This window comes from Scaptodrosophila lebanonensis, unplaced genomic scaffold (genome assembly GCF_003285725.1).
Source record: "Scaptodrosophila lebanonensis strain 11010-0011.00,11010-0021.00 unplaced genomic scaffold, SlebRS2 tig00000061-arrow-pilon, whole genome shotgun sequence".
Lineage (NCBI taxonomy): Eukaryota > Metazoa > Arthropoda > Insecta > Diptera > Drosophilidae > Scaptodrosophila > Scaptodrosophila lebanonensis.
Window position 1 is genome coordinate 6,549,854 of NW_022060554.1, and position 15,467 is coordinate 6,565,320.

General features: G+C 38.9%; 4 protein-coding genes across 5 annotated transcripts; 2 read left to right on the forward strand and 2 right to left on the reverse strand.

Moving 5' to 3' along the window:
* Positions 1-172: 172 nt before the first annotated feature.
* On the reverse strand, positions 173-2,483 carry LOC115624742 (caspase-1). The gene is made up of 3 exons (XM_030519569.1): positions 1,356-2,483; positions 410-821; positions 173-355 (listed from the first exon to the last, which is right to left on the reverse strand). Exons 1-3 carry the CDS (start codon positions 2,440-2,442, stop codon positions 292-294), a joined length of 1,563 nt encoding a protein of 520 aa, XP_030375429.1. The 5' UTR covers positions 2,443-2,483; the 3' UTR covers positions 173-291.
* A 1,584-nt stretch (positions 2,484-4,067) lies between these two features.
* On the forward strand, positions 4,068-12,164 carry LOC115624662 (organic cation transporter protein). 2 transcript variants are annotated; one of them, XM_030519448.1, is made up of 11 exons: positions 4,068-4,174; positions 7,319-8,122; positions 9,778-10,117; positions 10,231-10,475; positions 10,595-10,715; positions 10,777-10,870; positions 10,944-10,964; positions 11,518-11,618; positions 11,689-11,769; positions 11,828-11,938; positions 11,996-12,164. In XM_030519448.1, exons 2-11 carry the CDS (start codon positions 7,617-7,619, stop codon positions 12,089-12,091), a joined length of 1,716 nt encoding a protein of 571 aa, XP_030375308.1. In that variant the 5' UTR covers positions 4,068-4,174; positions 7,319-7,616; the 3' UTR covers positions 12,092-12,164. The 2 variants fall into 2 exon arrangements, with proteins under 2 accessions (XP_030375308.1, XP_030375309.1); XM_030519449.1 differs by lacking the exon at positions 10,944-10,964.
* LOC115624663 (transmembrane protein 186) lies at positions 12,161-12,950 on the reverse strand. Its single transcript, XM_030519451.1, has 2 exons — positions 12,904-12,950; positions 12,161-12,842 (listed from the first exon to the last, which is right to left on the reverse strand). The coding sequence occupies exons 1-2, from the start codon at positions 12,944-12,946 to the stop codon at positions 12,214-12,216; spliced, it is 672 nt and encodes a 223-aa protein (XP_030375311.1). The 5' UTR covers positions 12,947-12,950; the 3' UTR covers positions 12,161-12,213.
* Positions 12,951-13,220: 270 nt separating this feature from the next.
* LOC115624722 (aquaporin-11) lies at positions 13,221-15,175 on the forward strand. Its single transcript, XM_030519543.1, has 4 exons — positions 13,221-13,369; positions 13,988-14,195; positions 14,286-14,699; positions 14,792-15,175. Exons 2-4 carry the CDS (start codon positions 14,018-14,020, stop codon positions 14,989-14,991), a joined length of 792 nt encoding a protein of 263 aa, XP_030375403.1. The 5' UTR covers positions 13,221-13,369; positions 13,988-14,017; the 3' UTR covers positions 14,992-15,175.
* The last annotated feature ends 292 nt before the right edge of the window (positions 15,176-15,467 follow it).

Here is a 15,467-nt window from a genome sequence, read left to right on the forward strand (position 1 = left end):
TGATCAGAATTTCTTCAAGATGTAAGTCAGTGCAATTTAGTTTAATTGTGTACGATCTCTAATCATAATATGATAAGTATGTATGTTTCACAAATATTTGGAATGTTAATGACGCGGAAAACTGGCACTATATTTATTTTAAGTAAATATTAAAAATAACCATTGTACCACTCACAATTTGTCAAATTATTGGAAGTTTACTCTAATTTATAGAAATTCTACGTATACATATAACAGTCTCAAAGGCACAACAGAAAAAAGGACAAATCGGTTGGTATACAACATGCTACTTCAATAATGTCCAAAAACATATTTCTGCGTCAATGTACTCGTGACTGATGGTATTTGACTGTCTCTGCAAGTAAAGGTTTTGTTAAACAAGTGTGATAATTGCATTACATATTCTTACTTTGTGTACGCCTTGACCAAAATGCGCACCTGATCCATGATAGCCGTAATATCGATAGACGCGCCCAATTTCTTCAGGGTATCGCAAAATGTTTGTATGAATGGCGAACCCTCATCCGTGCGATACGACACATAGCCCTCGAAGGTGCTATAACACTTTAATATTTCGTTGGGGCTACCATGAGGACGAGCGGCATCGGTATGAAATCCTGCCTGCTCCATGTCACCCTTGCATGCCTGGATAAAGAACATCTTGGGCTTATCTTTTAGCGTCTGGTTGCGAAGAATAGGAAATAATATTGAGTCATCTATAGAGTAATCTCCGTTTTTGGCGGCGATAATGCCGTGGCGAGTACCATGGCTCAATATAACAATTACCAATGCCGAACGCGACCTAAAGTCGTACACTTCAACTATAAATAGAGAAAGGAAAAGGTGATGTAGCGCACATGTATTGGTTCTTTAGTAAAGCCGTAGCAGAATATATGTTCGGTATACGGATTTTGTATAATACAAACTTTCGGCGCTGAGTTATAGACGCCCATAGTAGAAGCAAAAGGAGAACAAGTAAAAAAGTTAAAGTCGGGTGTCCCGACTGTGAAATACTCTGTACATATGTTTATAATAATAACAGAAATTTAAAAAATTAAGAGAATAAAAAAAAATTTTCGTCGATTTTACCTCTCTTGCAGTGCCGGATTAGCCACGTAGCAAGAGTAGCAAATGCTACGGGCCCCGCGAGTTTGGGGCCCCGTAATAAAAACAAGTAAAAAAGGTAAAGTCGGGTGTCCCGACTTTGAAATACTCTGTACATATGTTTACAATAATTATAGAAAGTAAAAAAAAATAAGAAAATTAAAAAAAAGCAAGATAGAACGCTACAGTCAAGCAAGCCCGACAATAAAATAGCCTGTACTCTCCACAAAAAAGAAAAATTAATAACTTACGCTTTTGGGCAGTACTGTGAACCGTTTGGACCGTAGCATTTTTTATTTCCTCCACTTTGCAGTTGAACTTTTCAAATGCAGATCGCAATGCTTCCATGTCCACATTTGTGCCTTTCCGGTCCTCATTTTTTTTAGTATCGAACTTCTCATGATTGAAAATATAGACAAGGGCAGGCTTTAGCTTCGACTTAGAAGTAGGCGGCGTCATTTTTACTAGTGTCGGTACTGGCTTTGGATTGGAAATGCCCTTGGCATCTAAGACAGTTGAATGTTTGGGAATGGCGCCAGTGCTAGAGTTGCTGCTAGGCCCTTGTGTTTGCGGTCTATTTGATGTTATTGTGGATGGTGAATAGCCAATGGAACGCAGTTTTCCATTATAGGGCGATATATAGGATTCTGTAGTGGAGCTTGTCCCACCGGTTGTGGTCTTTGCACGTGGTGCACCTGTTGATGTTGGATTTGTCGGTGGCCATGTACTCTTTGGTACCTGCCGCGACTGTAGGCGAATCCTTTCCACCTGTTGCGTTACTCGACTTCCACTTTTTTCTTCCACGCTCGACTCTATTACTTTTACCAGCGTGCTGTTGCTCTGCTTATCAGCGAATAACGAACTGGGTATTCTAAAATCATAATTAGCCGAGCACGGTGAATGTGGACTGGAGGCAATACCTTTGCTGCTATGCCTAAAGCTGGTAATCGAACTGGGCGCTAAGCTATTTAGTGTGCTAGGACGTCCGCGTGTCGTTGTTACGGTGGTAGTTCTTGAGGTGCCTGGTGGCATTTTATTGCCGTTGTTCGTATTTATTTTCCCAAACATTTCGATCAATTCGGCCTGAGTTGGAGTGCGCCGCGTATCTATTTGCATTACTCGTTCCTGACGCGTATGCGTCACCGTCTGACGTTGGGAAAGATAAGTGGCGGTGTTGTTGTTCTTGTTGATAATGGTAGAGTTTTGCACAGTTGTATGGGTGGTTTCTGTGGCCGCGCTAGTGGTATTGACGCGAGTCCGCGGATCCTGCGGCACCAGAGACATGTTGTTTCTGTCGGAAGAGCTATCCTTTTCTTTTTTCTTGCCAAAAAGCACCATTTTGTAGGTGCTTTTGTTTTATCCGGCCGCTCGCTTTCCAAACCGGTGTTTTTGCTTAAACGTATCAAAAGCCACTGAACATAAAGCTCTCGACGCCAGCGCGTTGTCGTCGTTTTACTCACACACACATATTCAAATATATATAGTTATAATCTGCAAGAGATAAAGAAGTAGTGGCTCTCTGAGAAATTGCGTATACGCGATATTCAGCAAAAGCAATACAAATATGTATGTATATATAAGAGAAACATAGCTATTTAAGTAAAGTTAAGTTATCAGAAGTGATATTTGTTATCAATTATTAATTAATATACACCATTTAGTCGAATTATGTGCGAATTTAATATGCGGCTTGCGGCTTTACACGACGACTGCTGATTACCGAATTCGCTTCTCTCTTCGACAGTCTGCTGACCTGCTCTCTGCTTGTTATTGTCCCTCTGCTTTGTACCTTTGTCGGTCTGATTGTATCGCCTGTCCCCTTGTATCTTTATTGCTTATCAATGGCTAACCAGTGTTTGCGTTTTGGCAAGACTGTCATACATGTAGTTGTTGTATGTACTGCGTGCATATGTATGAGTACTTGTGATTTATTTGTTAAAATTAAAACAAAAACCAACTATAAACGTACTATGTATGTGTATGTATGTACGAACATACATACATAGGGTAAATCCCGGTATTATTCACGAAATTTTATCATATATGTATGTATGTGTTATTCTCTTTCACGCTCCCAACAATATGCTTAACTTCAAACCATACATTTACACATGCACATGTACATATTCAATAATATACTATACATATATTAAAGTATCTTTTTTTTGGTAGTATCTACTTTGCAAAACTTTAAAATTTTAAGGCAACACTAGTGTTTTGACTCGAGTCGTGTTTTATTCGCTCTGAATTTCCAAGAACTTACCATAGCTTTTAACTGATCGGACACCCGACATGAGCGGCAACAATAATAACAAGACCCAAAGCAAAAGCTCTCCCTGCAAAAGCTCAAGAGCAAAGTTTTCTCTTCGCTTTTTTTATCGATTTTCTTCTTTATGCCGGCTGGCTTTTAACATGAGAACGCAGAAGCAAGCAAAAACAAAACTGACTATAAGTACAAAATTGCATCATACAGTGACCAGTTTGATCAAAAAATGAAATGAAATGATAATGACAACAGCAGTTACAATAGCTTAATTATGCGTTTTAATAACTCTCGTATCTAGATACACACATATCATATTCACGCGTTCAAAAACATAATGCACAACCCATTTGCTGCATAATTATAATTACTAGAATTTTGTCATAACTGTAATAAAAAAGAAGCTAAGGAGCACGCGAGGAAACGTGATATACTATAAAGGATTTTCTAATGAAAAATAGTTTTCCTTTTGGATTGGTTCAACGACCAAATAAAGCTGTCTTTATTGCACCGTCAGCTTTTTTATTACTGATGTTTTGAAAAAACACTTAACAAGACGCTGAAACCGAGAAAAAATCCAAAGCTGGTCCTTTTTCATTCGGTTAGGTTGGGACTTGAAACCACTGTGCAATTCGCCTGCAATCAAACAAAATGTAAGGAAAAGCTTCCGTGCAATTGTGCAATTCAGTGTCAAGGCAGGCGTCGCGTCGCTTGGTTATAAACTGCTGCCGAACCAATTATAAGCCGTAGAAAACAAAACAAGTGCCCAGTCATTTACGTTGTGGCCAGTTAATCGTGAATGAAATTGTATGATAATCGCCATAAGTTAAATAGTAAACCGAAGCTAGCAATCACTTTTAAACAAGCTGCAGTCTCTTCGTTTACTGATTCAATTTATTAATAGAAATATGAAATTTCAGTGTAGCTGCTGTCAATGATAAGATAAAGCTCACATAATGGGTCCTTAAGATTATCACTTTGTTAAGTCTGAGATAACCTTCACATGGGGAAAGTTCAATTTGCATTGGTCTAAAGCAGATGCGACAGTTCCCACTACCCTTATGAATTATATAGATGAAATTGAAATAGGTGGAGAGAAAACTTTTAGACGTCACGTAAATAAGTATAAATGCATTAAAGCTGATAACTAATTAACATACACACGCTATATATGCATATCTCTGAAACTTCAAATGACGACAACAAAAAACGTTGTCAGTCACTTGAGTACAATTACATTTATGTGCAACAATTATAAACGTTAAGATTAAATAAAAAAATATTCCAACATTTTATTCTATGTCACCCTCTATCCTTTCAAGTATTACATATTCTTGCCTAAACTATGCCATTGCTTAAATGATTGCAGCAGCAGGGTTCAATCTTGCGGCAATTTCTTCTATGCTGAAGGGAGCCTTCGCCTTGCTATTGCTGTTCCAAACCTAACTTCAGAAACAGTTGCAGTTCTAGAAAGCCACAGCAAATTTATTTTCAACTACCTTTGTTCTTGGTAGAACCTATGTTATGCTTATCTATTAACCCACAATCTAAAAAAAAATTTGGGACTGTACACCGAGGCATTTTATTTATTATACCCTGTATCTGTATATGTATACATATACATACATATATAATGGCAGAAGGCGTGGCAAACCCCCCAAAGTATATATATTCTTGATAAGCATGACAAGACGAATCGATTTAGCCGTGTCTGTCTCACCATTCGTCTGTATGAACACCAATATCTTGGAGACTATAAGACCTCAAGATGCAACATTTTGCACGCAGATATATACAGTGAAAACTCCCTTAATGGACACCTCTTGTATATGGACACCCCACTTAGGCGTACACATTTTTAGAACATTCGTTTTGGTGTAAGTTTTGAACAAGTTCGCCTCACTTGTGCGGACGCAAAGTATTTTTTGAAAAATTCCAGCTAAAGCCTCTCGTGGTTGGACGCGAACCTCCTAATGGACGTTTCAAATGCATGCTCAATAATAACGGCGATACTCTTAACCAAGTTTCATAATCCGTATTTTTAAGATATTACGGCGAGTGTCCGGCCAAGAGAGTTTTCACTGTATATATGTATATAATATAATTTTTACAAATATTTTTGATAGTGCTTATGTGTCAGAAATAAAGTTTCATGGTGATAGGTATATTGTTAAGAAAGTTATACCCATAAATGTAATCTCTACCAAAGTTCTGTCAGCAGCTGTTGTTAGACACAGTCCCGATGCACAAAAATATGCAGAAATACATCCTTTGAGTATGTTCGAATCCCAATGGATTTCTAATCCATCAAAATACATATGTGTGTTTTTATTACAATTTTGTTTATTGTTTCTTTTTCACATTTGTTAATTTTTTGATTGTGTTTAATTATTCTACACATACTAGGTACAGGGTATTTCAAAGTCACCCGACTTTAGCTTTTCCACTTATTTTTCAATGCCGCTTTTGCCTTATCGGTGCGCTATATCACACAGCTATAAGGAAGCGATGGAGTTTAAAGGCACATGAATAAATATTTGACCTTTCCACTTTCCTGAAGTTAAGCCTTTGTGCGTCTAATCATAGTATATCAGGAATGTGCATATGAAAAGTACAAGGCACCGATATTTTCTGCAAGACATAAATATTCATCAAAAAGATGATTTTTATTTGTTAAGATTTGTTTTGCCTTTTTTAAATAAAACCAACACATTACACTATCACATTCATATTGAGCACGACTTTTTTCTGAGTGTACACAGATAAATTGTCGGCACGCACATTGGCTAAATTTGTAACCGCCTAGCCCATATAACACCTAAAAAGACCCGTTCTCGAAGTGCACTCATCTGCCCCACGCAAATCGTTGCCGCTGACGCTGTAAAGAGAAATGTTGCAAACACTCAATGATGCGTGCAAGATTGCAACCAATGAGCAGCCAATTGTGTTTAATCATTTGGATGCCGACGCAGTTCACTAATTGATGGCAATCTTGTAAATGTATACTTATACATACTTTCATATCTGTACAGTGTACACATATGTATGCAGGTGTGTAAATGTAAATGCATATGTTGTAACGACCAACTGTTCTAAACAAACTGTCATAAATGTAAAAACTGTCGTGACTGCCTTTATGGTTTTACAAAACAACATTTAACACATTTACTTTAGTAATCAAACTTAATTGTGAAATGTGCGACAATTTGTATTTATTTACAAATGTTTACAAGAAAGGTGCACTCACCTCAGTCTTAACGCTTTATAGCGCTCTTTATTAATTTATCCATTGAATAATTTTTAATCGTAAATTAATTATTTTTGGTTTTTAAAAAAAGCAGTCCCAACTAGTTATAGTTAAATGATATACAATTGTTTAAAAAACGTGTTTTTCATAGTAACACTTGAGCATTTCAAAATATTAGTTTTAAACTTGAAAAGTCATTTTTAAGTTTAATTTTACTTAAATCTTAACTTTAATAAAATTCCAGAAAATAGTGTTTTTGCTTCAACAAATCCAACTCTTAAATATCCTGTACATACTTCTTCAAAAACTACACAAAAATATTTGTAAAATTATTTATTTATTTATACTGCGTACACGTATACACAAGTCATCTGTGTGCAAAATTTGGTGCCTCTTATAGTATATTCTCTGAGATCCAGGTGTTCATACGGACAAACACCACAATCCTAATAAAGTACTATATTTAGCTACGATTGCAAAATAAAAAGCTAAAATTATTATTTCTGAAAGCCGATAAGTATGTATTTGAAATGTACTTATTGTAATTATAGTTAACAGAAGTATATTATATACATATATATATGTATTTGTGCTTTTAATTTCACAGTCGGTATTATAAGGTTAATTAAGAAAACTCAAAAGAGCTTGACACTTGCTACGCGAACCGCTCTGCGTGACGCTCGTTGATTTTTTTCTTTTTTCAGAGAAATTTCTCTTGACAATGGTATAGAAGCGCATTAGTCAGGCAGTAGCTTCGTTATTTACACAGACACGCGACAATATGTTTTTGATTTTACGAATTGCCGAGCACAGATAAGAAGAGCAAGCGGCAAACCCCAAACATTTTCTGTTTTATTAGAGATCGGCGATTCCGACAGCGCTCTGCAGCGGTGCACTTCAGTGAGGAGCGAGCTCGCCCTAACGACGGTCACAGACACGGTACTTGGGCAAATAAAAAAGTGGTTACTAAACTCCTTGTGTGAAAAACTGTGACTTTTAGCCATGGCCGCGGCCCTTGATTTTGATGATATCCTAACTGAAATAGGCGAATTCGGGCGATATCAGAGACGCAATTACCTGCTCATTTGCCTGCCCGTGCTCTTTGCGGCAGCCAATAGCTTGTCGTATGTGTTCACAGCAGGCACCCCGAAGTACCGCTGCTACATAGCCGAGTGCGATGCGGATATATCGCCCGAGTACCAGACGGATTGGCTGGAGCATGCCATGCCAGGCACTTGGGACAAGCACCACCAATTTACGCCCGCGACGTGCGATCGCTACATGGCCAATGATAGCTCTTACGATCAGGCTGGACAGTGCAGTTCCTCCCAGTTCCTGCCACAAACAGAACGCTGCAATCAATTCGTATACGACGGCCAGGAGCAGACCATTGTACAGGACTGGCAACTGACATGCAAGGAAAACGCCTGGAAGCTTGCACTAGTGGGCACTATTCACTTTGCCGGCTTGGTTGTGGGCACGGCGCTCTTTGGCTACTTGGCAGATCGGTGAGTTAATTTCGAATATATTGACATATGGGAGTGTCTTGCAATTCCTTTCGATTTACATATAGCCAATCAAAAGCTAAAAGTTAGCTACTATATTAATATAGTGTGCTGACACAATGTGCTGGTGCTTTCGCTCCTACATGGACTGCCGGCATTATTGTTTTGGGTCGTACATTAGATTTTCGATGGCCTTTTGTTTAGTTCTGTTTGTCAACAGGCAGAGTCAGAACACCGTTCATTTGATCGGTTTTTCTTCTATGTTATCTTTGCCGTTAATAAGGATTTTCTTGAAGAAATAGTGCATATTCCTCATTCATTTTGTTTCTTAATTTGCTGACAACGGGATGAGATCGTCTTTAGCACCTATGTTGCTAAACGTTAAGCCGTGCTAAATAAATCAATATTATACCGTCCTGGATTGTAAGCAAACAATTGCTTTTTCAATGCCACCATTTGCCTGAGATTTTGGAAATGTGTTCTTCCTGAGTTATCCAAATCAATGTTTCTTTCTGAATGGAGAACTTGTTTAGTCCCTTATATGCTACCGCTTATGTATAACTTTTTGTTATATATTATGTCTTTAAATTATTCTGGGACAATCTCTCTTAAGTTTTAATTAACACTGTCCCGCTCTCTTTCGAATAGAACCGTATCTGCGTTCTGCTTGTGATTTGCACATAAATCTGTTCTTGCCAGCATTACGTCGCCTGATGCACAAGCCCTTCTGGGCTCTGCTGGCATCGTTGCGTAAGCTTCTACCGGCCTCTGCATTCAAGCCCTACAGAAATGAAAATGGTATTATTATACTATAGTTCAGTTTGGCAATTTTTTTTTTTTTTTTTTTTTTTTTGTTTAACAGTTGATTTAAATTTGCAATCTGTCCTAACGGACAATCAGCAAATTATACTGGAGGAACATTGGCATTATGATTTTGTATTATGTGTGGCTTTGTGGAGAGATGGATTGATGAGTTTAGCTTGTGCGATGAGGAAGGTCAAGCGGGTGGTATCTTCTCAGACGGCGGGTGGAGTTGCTGTTGTTAAGCAGGTTAATTGCGAGGGGATTGGTGTGCCTGTCCAGTCGCTCTCGTGAACCCATGGGACACCGAGTTCGTTCTGAATCTCCACGGTTGAGTGGAATGGGTGCGCATTGGAGATGGTTCTGAAGTTTGGCATTCGTTACAGATTTTTAGTCCTTGCGTTGTAAGCGTGGTGTTACATTTGGCGTCAGAAGCATAGCGATTTCCACCATATTACAATCATGCAGGATCATTGCAGAAGTAAAAATAAGAAGTGAAATGAATCAAATTTGTTCACTAATACACACCTTTTCTAAGAACGATTTTGATGAAGTGGGAAGGAGGGCCAAAATCAAAATAATAAAATTATCTCGTGTTAAATGATTAGGAGAGTCTACATTCAAAATACTTGTTGATTAATGTGGGTTGAGTTCATTACGAAATCCAGACAGGCTAGATTTTTTTTAACAAAATATATTTGCACTTAATTTTGTTCATCGTGCTTCTACTATACGCGCATATAGTATAACAATGCGTATACTCGGCTGTATTATTATATCTTGTTTATATAAGACTCATTTGTTAAGATAGGAAGATAGAAGACAACAATGTAGTCATTTCAATTAACTCTATTCAGGTTTGGACGCAAACTGGTGTTCCTATTCTGCATCATCTTCATGGCGGTAACAGGCGTGGCGCAAGGTCTAGCTTGGGACTACCCCAGCTTTCTGGTCTTTGCTCTTCTCAATGCAGTAGGCACGTCGGGCGTTTATCCTCTCGCCTTTATAATTGGCGTGGAGATGGTCGGAATACGTAAGCGAGAGATGTCATCCATTGTGCTCAACTATTTCTATGCAATTGGTGAGGCGCTGCTGGGCCTGGCCGCTTGGCTCCTACACGACTGGCAACTTATCCAATATGCGCTATCCATTCCCCCACTTTGCTTCTTCGTTTACTTCTGGCTGGTTCCCGAGTCAGTAAGTACAATCAACTCTAATAAATTAATACTATATAAAATATTTATGACATTTAACAAATTTCTGAAATATGGCGCTATAAACACACAAATGCCCGTTATTTAAAATCCTAGGTGCGATGGCTTCTGGCACGTAATGAGCACGAAAAGGCAGGTGTAATAATTAAAAGGGCAGCGCATGTAAATCGCCGTGAATTGTCGCTGGAACTTCTGGCGAACTTCAAGCAACAACAACTGGATGCGCAAAACAATAAACCGCAGCAAAAGTCACATGAAGAGCGCAAAATTTGGCTGGCCGTTAAGCAGGTCTTTGCCTCGCGCACTCTCGTCATACGCTACATCATCATGTTATACATCTGGTGAGTTGTGAATCGTTCCTTCCAACGTCCAACAACACGGAGAAAAATAATTTAAGAATTGAAAATTAGCAATTGTTGAAAATAATTGAGGACCTGAATTATGCTTCTTATACTTACAGGGCAGTCAATGCCATTGTCTACTATGGACTGTCGCTGAACTCTACCAGTCTAAGCGGCAATAAGTACTTAAACTTCGCGCTGGTCTGCCTCATTGAAATACCGGGTTATAGTCTGGCCTGGGTATGTGTTGTATCAAATAATTTCAATTAACGAGCTTACTCAACCGATGGCTCTAATACAGCTGTGTCTACGAAAACTGGGCCGTCGCCTCTCGCTGTCTGGCTCGCTACTCCTGTGCGCCATCACCTGCGTCACCAGCGGCTACATTACCCTAGGTAGGTCATGTTTCCAGTACTTCAGCCTTGTACTAATGTTAATCGAAAAATTTTCTGCCACATGTCTGCCAAGTGCAAAGTGATAAAGCCACACGTAAAGTCTTTATTATTTAACTTATGCAATTCATTAAACAAATGCACAATGTCGATGTTATATAACATATGTACATATGTATGTATGTATGAATGGATGAATTTATGTATGCACAATTCCTGAAGGAAACTTTGATTGTTTAGCTTACTATGTATGTATATTATATATACGAGTATGTATGTATGTATTTTTATTAATGCTAAGCGCACAGTAAAATGTTGAGGGCTGTTAACTGACCAACGGATAATGGGTGAGACTCGAAATGAGAAAAATAAGTAATAAGACCAAAGTCAGTAGTATTCGAATTAGTATTATTCGTTCAAGTCATTTAGATCATATACATATAAAACTGCAAAATACATTTATATACTTGTATGTATCTACACAGATAGTGTGGATATATTCTTGGTTTTGGAAATATTAAGATAAATCGAAACCATAAGTAGATCCTACAGTAGATTCACAAAACAATTACTTTATTTAAGTAAGTGTGCCACGATATTGCGCTTAGACCAAGCCTCTTATAAAACTCTGCATTGGAATTGTGTCACAGGTAACAATTGGCTGGTGATTACCCTCTTTCTCATCGGCAAGCTTGGCATTACCTCCTCATTTGCGGTCATTTACACCTACACCGCGGAAATGATGCCTACGGTATGTATATAAATATAAATATCTGCCTCCAATGAGTCTAGCCATTTCTTCTATTTCTATTTTTTTGCAGGTTATACGCAGTGGTGGTGTTGGCATAATGTCCACTTTTGCAAGATGCGGTGCTATGCTGGCGCCTTTTGTACCCCTGCTGGTGAGCTTAATGTACAGATTTTTCAACGGGCCGATGATCTAATCAAATTACTCTACAGGGTGGATATTATGAATCCTTGCCCTTGCTGCTCTTTGGTGCTTCATCACTGACAGCCGGGTTGCTATCCCTCCTGCTACCAGAGACCTTTAACAAAAAACTGCCTGATACGGTAAGATACTTGATCAGCAGTGAAATATTTTTACAGTCTACACTTATGCCTCTCTAGGTTGCTGACGCTATTGCTTTGGGTAGCAAGCGAATCGCGAGAACAAGTTCGAGCTCCAGATGCTCACATAGCCCACAGAAAGAATCGAACATTTGAATCTCGTTATTATTAAGTTCGATTCAATTTTTTGACTAAGTGCCTGGAATAAATGCGCTTTTACTCAAATTTACATAATTTTCTTTTAATATAATTAAATTGATAATATCCTTCAACCCAGCTCATTCCCCAAAAAGACCAACAAACAACTGGGGATCGGTTACAGTTCCTAAACGATGTAACAATTTGTAGCGACGATTTGAACAATTGGGATCACTTATCAATTGATAGAAACTAAAGCGAGGTGGGCCGCTCTGATCCCAAACTGTCGGTATATCATCGATGGCAATCAGCGTCTCCTTTCTACGTCCCCAAAAATCAACATAGGCCAACTTCAAATGGTCCTCCGGTTCATTTATATAAATAAAGCCAACTAGGTTTTTAGCAGCATAGCTGCCCAACGTAAGCGTAATGAGTCCGGTGACGCCAATAGAAGCACAAACACTAGCTGCATGAGTGGATATATGCCCAGCTTCCCCAAGTGCAAATGCCAGCGGTGTACCAGCGGCGGTAAGCAAAGCTTGGTAGATTTTCAATCGGTTGAAGGCGGACACAAGGCGTATAATGGGCAGTTTATATATTGTACGCCATTCAGTCGTTTTCTCAGTAGAGACCTCAGTCTTTGTTTTTATTACTGCCGGCTCCTGGACTGTGGCTATGTTGCGCCAGTTATGTTGTGGTTGTATTGCTGTGATTTTCGTTGTGCAGCTCACACTTGGAAACCAGGGCAATTTTGGGATGCGCCGCAACACTAAAAATGATTAATTTTAAGTTAGAAATTAACTGAATACCGCGTTCTTAATAGTACCCACTTATTAAACAACCTTTGCAACCAAAACAGAAACAGCTGCACATTTTAATCGATTTATTGCTTCTATCGATAGGTAACAGCTGTGCAGCTATAGCAATTTAAACTGCAAATGGCAATGCTGCAAACTAATTATGCGCGGCGCTCGCTTATTTTCAAAGCAAAGAGCACTAAACAGAAAACTGACAGCCATGGCAAGGACCCGTAAAAAGGATAATAAATAAATAAATAAGTAACTACTAAAGCTAATTTGGTGTTAGCTGGCATTGCTAGTGGCACGCAGTGAAAATTGAGCGGAAACTCTCGTATAAATATAGATCTAGTCGCCTGAGCACTCTCGCGCAAGCACCAAACAAATGTAATTTTTAGTCGTTAGCTTGTGCTCGCAACTATCCGATCACGTTGTGTGCCGTAGACACTTTGTGCCTGCGTGTTGCGTTTGCCAGATGACAATATATAGTAATCATATAGTACGTATTTGTTATTCATACATGTATGTATACACGAAAAGTGAAATTGTCTTTAAAATTATGGAAAAATTCAATTTTATTTCGCGCAACCAGCCCTATTGCATAAAGTGTGACCAATTGTAATTACATATAACTAAAATTAAAATACTTGATTGACAATACAAAGAAAATCTTGAAGCAACAAGAAAAGTACACAAAAATTTTGATTATTTTGTTGCAACTATTTATAGCGTAACTTTGGCGTAGTGCAAATACGAATTTTTTAGCGTAGATACATATGTACATACATACATACATATGTACATCTTTCTCCTGTATTAATTAAAATCAAAAATAAATATTTAAAAATTAATAAACTAAAAATTTAGAGGGAATATTGAGCATACTCGCACAATGGCTCCAGCCAATATTATGAAACCTATGCGGCGTATGCGTAATATAAAACGTATACATGATATGAAAGATGAGTTTACAAATGCAAATAATAAATAAATGAATTTTAAAATATATAAAGTTATTCCGCTTCAAACATTTTCGATATTATAAGTACAAAAGAACATTAATTTCCGGATACTTTAATATAAATGGAGGTTTTAATTCATATGCCATCCTCTCTAGAGCTACGTTAAGTAACAGCCCCTGTTCGAAATGTCGCTCGCCTCCCTAGGCATCAGCGCTGGCTTCATGGTCGGCTGGTGCATAGCCGCTCAAATCGCTCGTCGAGTAACCCGGCGCCTGCTCACCAACGAGGGCATTGTGCCGGTGCTTATGAATGAAGCTATAGCAGCCGCCGAACTGTGTGCTTGCTGCTTCGAGCTTATTATTGGTAGGTGTTTAATTTCAGAACAAGATTTCTAGCATGGAAAAAAGTGATAAAGTCTCAGAGGTCTCTAAACATCTCATCTCATCTACACAGTGGCAGACAATTTTGGCGTGGCAGCCTACGCAATCTTCCTGTTCATGCTGACCGTGTGGTGGGGCAAGGTTTGGGGCGATGCATCCGCCTGCCCCTACACCCACATGGAGGACATGCTTGAGGGGCGCACAACGTTTAAAGAAATGGCATTGCGAACTTGGGCGGAGCTGATGGGTGGCTGTTGCGTCTACCGCATTGTTCAGGTCTTCTGGTGGCTTGAATTCGCAGAAACACACAAAGGCCGGGCATTTGAGGAGTGTAGCGCTGACTTAAAAGTTAGCCCCTACGTGGGCGCCGCTATTGAGGGTGTGGCCACACTGCTCTGCCGCCTCGCCTCAAAAGCCATAAGCGAGAAGGAGCCGAAATTCAGCAGCTATATTGACTCCTTCATTGGGACCAGCCTGGTGGTGGCAGGTAAGCCAGCCCGCCCACGACGAGGCCATAAATACTTTGCCATGTGGTCTTTCTCAAAAAAGTTTACGCTTTTAACTATTTACTGCTTGCAGCTTTCAATTTCTCCGGCGGCTACTTTAATCCTGTGCTAGCCACGGCTCTAAAGTGGGGATGCCGTGGACACACAAATCTGGAGCACATCATTGTGTACTGGATTGGTGCGTGCGTGGGCGCAGTGTTGTCGGTACCTATCTTCAAGCTTCCAAAGGTGCGTCGCTTTTTGTTGGGCGAACAAAAGGAGAAGGAAGAGTAAGATGGATGATGTGGTGTGCAGGCTGAGATGACAGCAACAACAGCGAGTAGTTCTAGTCCATTATTTATTTATTTAACTTTTACGTTGTTAGTACTTTTAACTTAATATTTATAATTGTTTTTGTTAATACATATCATAAACATAATTAAAGTATATTTCTAGCTTGAATATATTAATACACATATAGCTTTTATGACAAAATTGTGGTATGAGACTATTATATAGTTCGAAATTTTTTTTCACATACCTTATTCTTGACAGCACTCCAATTTAAAACAAGAGAGAACGCTACAGTCGAGCAAGCCCGACAGTAAAATACCCTGTACCCAAACAAACTTTCGTCACTGAGTTATATGCGCCCATAGCAGAACCAAAAAGAGGAAGAAGAAGAGCGAAATTGATGCTGCAGTTTGGGGGGGTTTTACTGGAGAAAATTGGTTTCGCTAATAACTTTTCTTAGTCCGAAGTGGATAAAA

What these genes read in the sequence shown, in the direction of transcription:
- LOC115624742 (XM_030519569.1), bottom strand. Translation starts at nt 2,442, where the DNA reads ATGGTGCTTTTTGGCAAGAAAAAAGAAAAGGATAGCTCTTCCGACAGA. An exon ending in TCACAGTACTGCCCAAAAGC is followed by an intron (nt 822 to 1,355) that starts GTAAGTTATTAA and finishes CTCTATTTATAG; the next exon opens with TTGAAGTGTACGACTTTAGG. An exon ending in TTGGTCAAGGCGTACACAAA is followed by an intron (nt 356 to 409) that starts GTAAGAATATGT and finishes CTTTACTTGCAG; the next exon opens with AGACAGTCAAATACCATCAG.
- LOC115624663 (XM_030519451.1), bottom strand. Translation starts at nt 12,946, where the DNA reads ATGTGCAGCTGTTTCTGTTTTGGTTGCAAAGGTTGTTTAATAA. An exon ending in TTGCAAAGGTTGTTTAATAA is followed by an intron (nt 12,843 to 12,903) that starts GTGGGTACTATT and finishes AATCATTTTTAG; the next exon opens with TGTTGCGGCGCATCCCAAAA.
- LOC115624662 (XM_030519448.1), top strand. Translation starts at nt 7,617, where the DNA reads ATGGCCGCGGCCCTTGATTTTGATGATATCCTAACTGAAATAGGCGAA. An exon ending in CGGGTTATAGTCTGGCCTGG is followed by an intron (nt 10,716 to 10,776) that starts GTATGTGTTGTA and finishes GCTCTAATACAG; the next exon opens with CTGTGTCTACGAAAACTGGG. An exon ending in GCAAAGTGATAAAGCCACAC is followed by an intron (nt 10,965 to 11,517) that starts GTAAAGTCTTTA and finishes ATTGTGTCACAG; the next exon opens with GTAACAATTGGCTGGTGATT.
- LOC115624722 (XM_030519543.1), top strand. Translation starts at nt 14,018, where the DNA reads ATGTCGCTCGCCTCCCTAGGCATCAGCGCTGGCTTCATGGTCGGCTGG. An exon ending in CTGCTTCGAGCTTATTATTG is followed by an intron (nt 14,196 to 14,285) that starts GTAGGTGTTTAA and finishes TCATCTACACAG; the next exon opens with TGGCAGACAATTTTGGCGTG. An exon ending in GACCAGCCTGGTGGTGGCAG is followed by an intron (nt 14,700 to 14,791) that starts GTAAGCCAGCCC and finishes TACTGCTTGCAG; the next exon opens with CTTTCAATTTCTCCGGCGGC.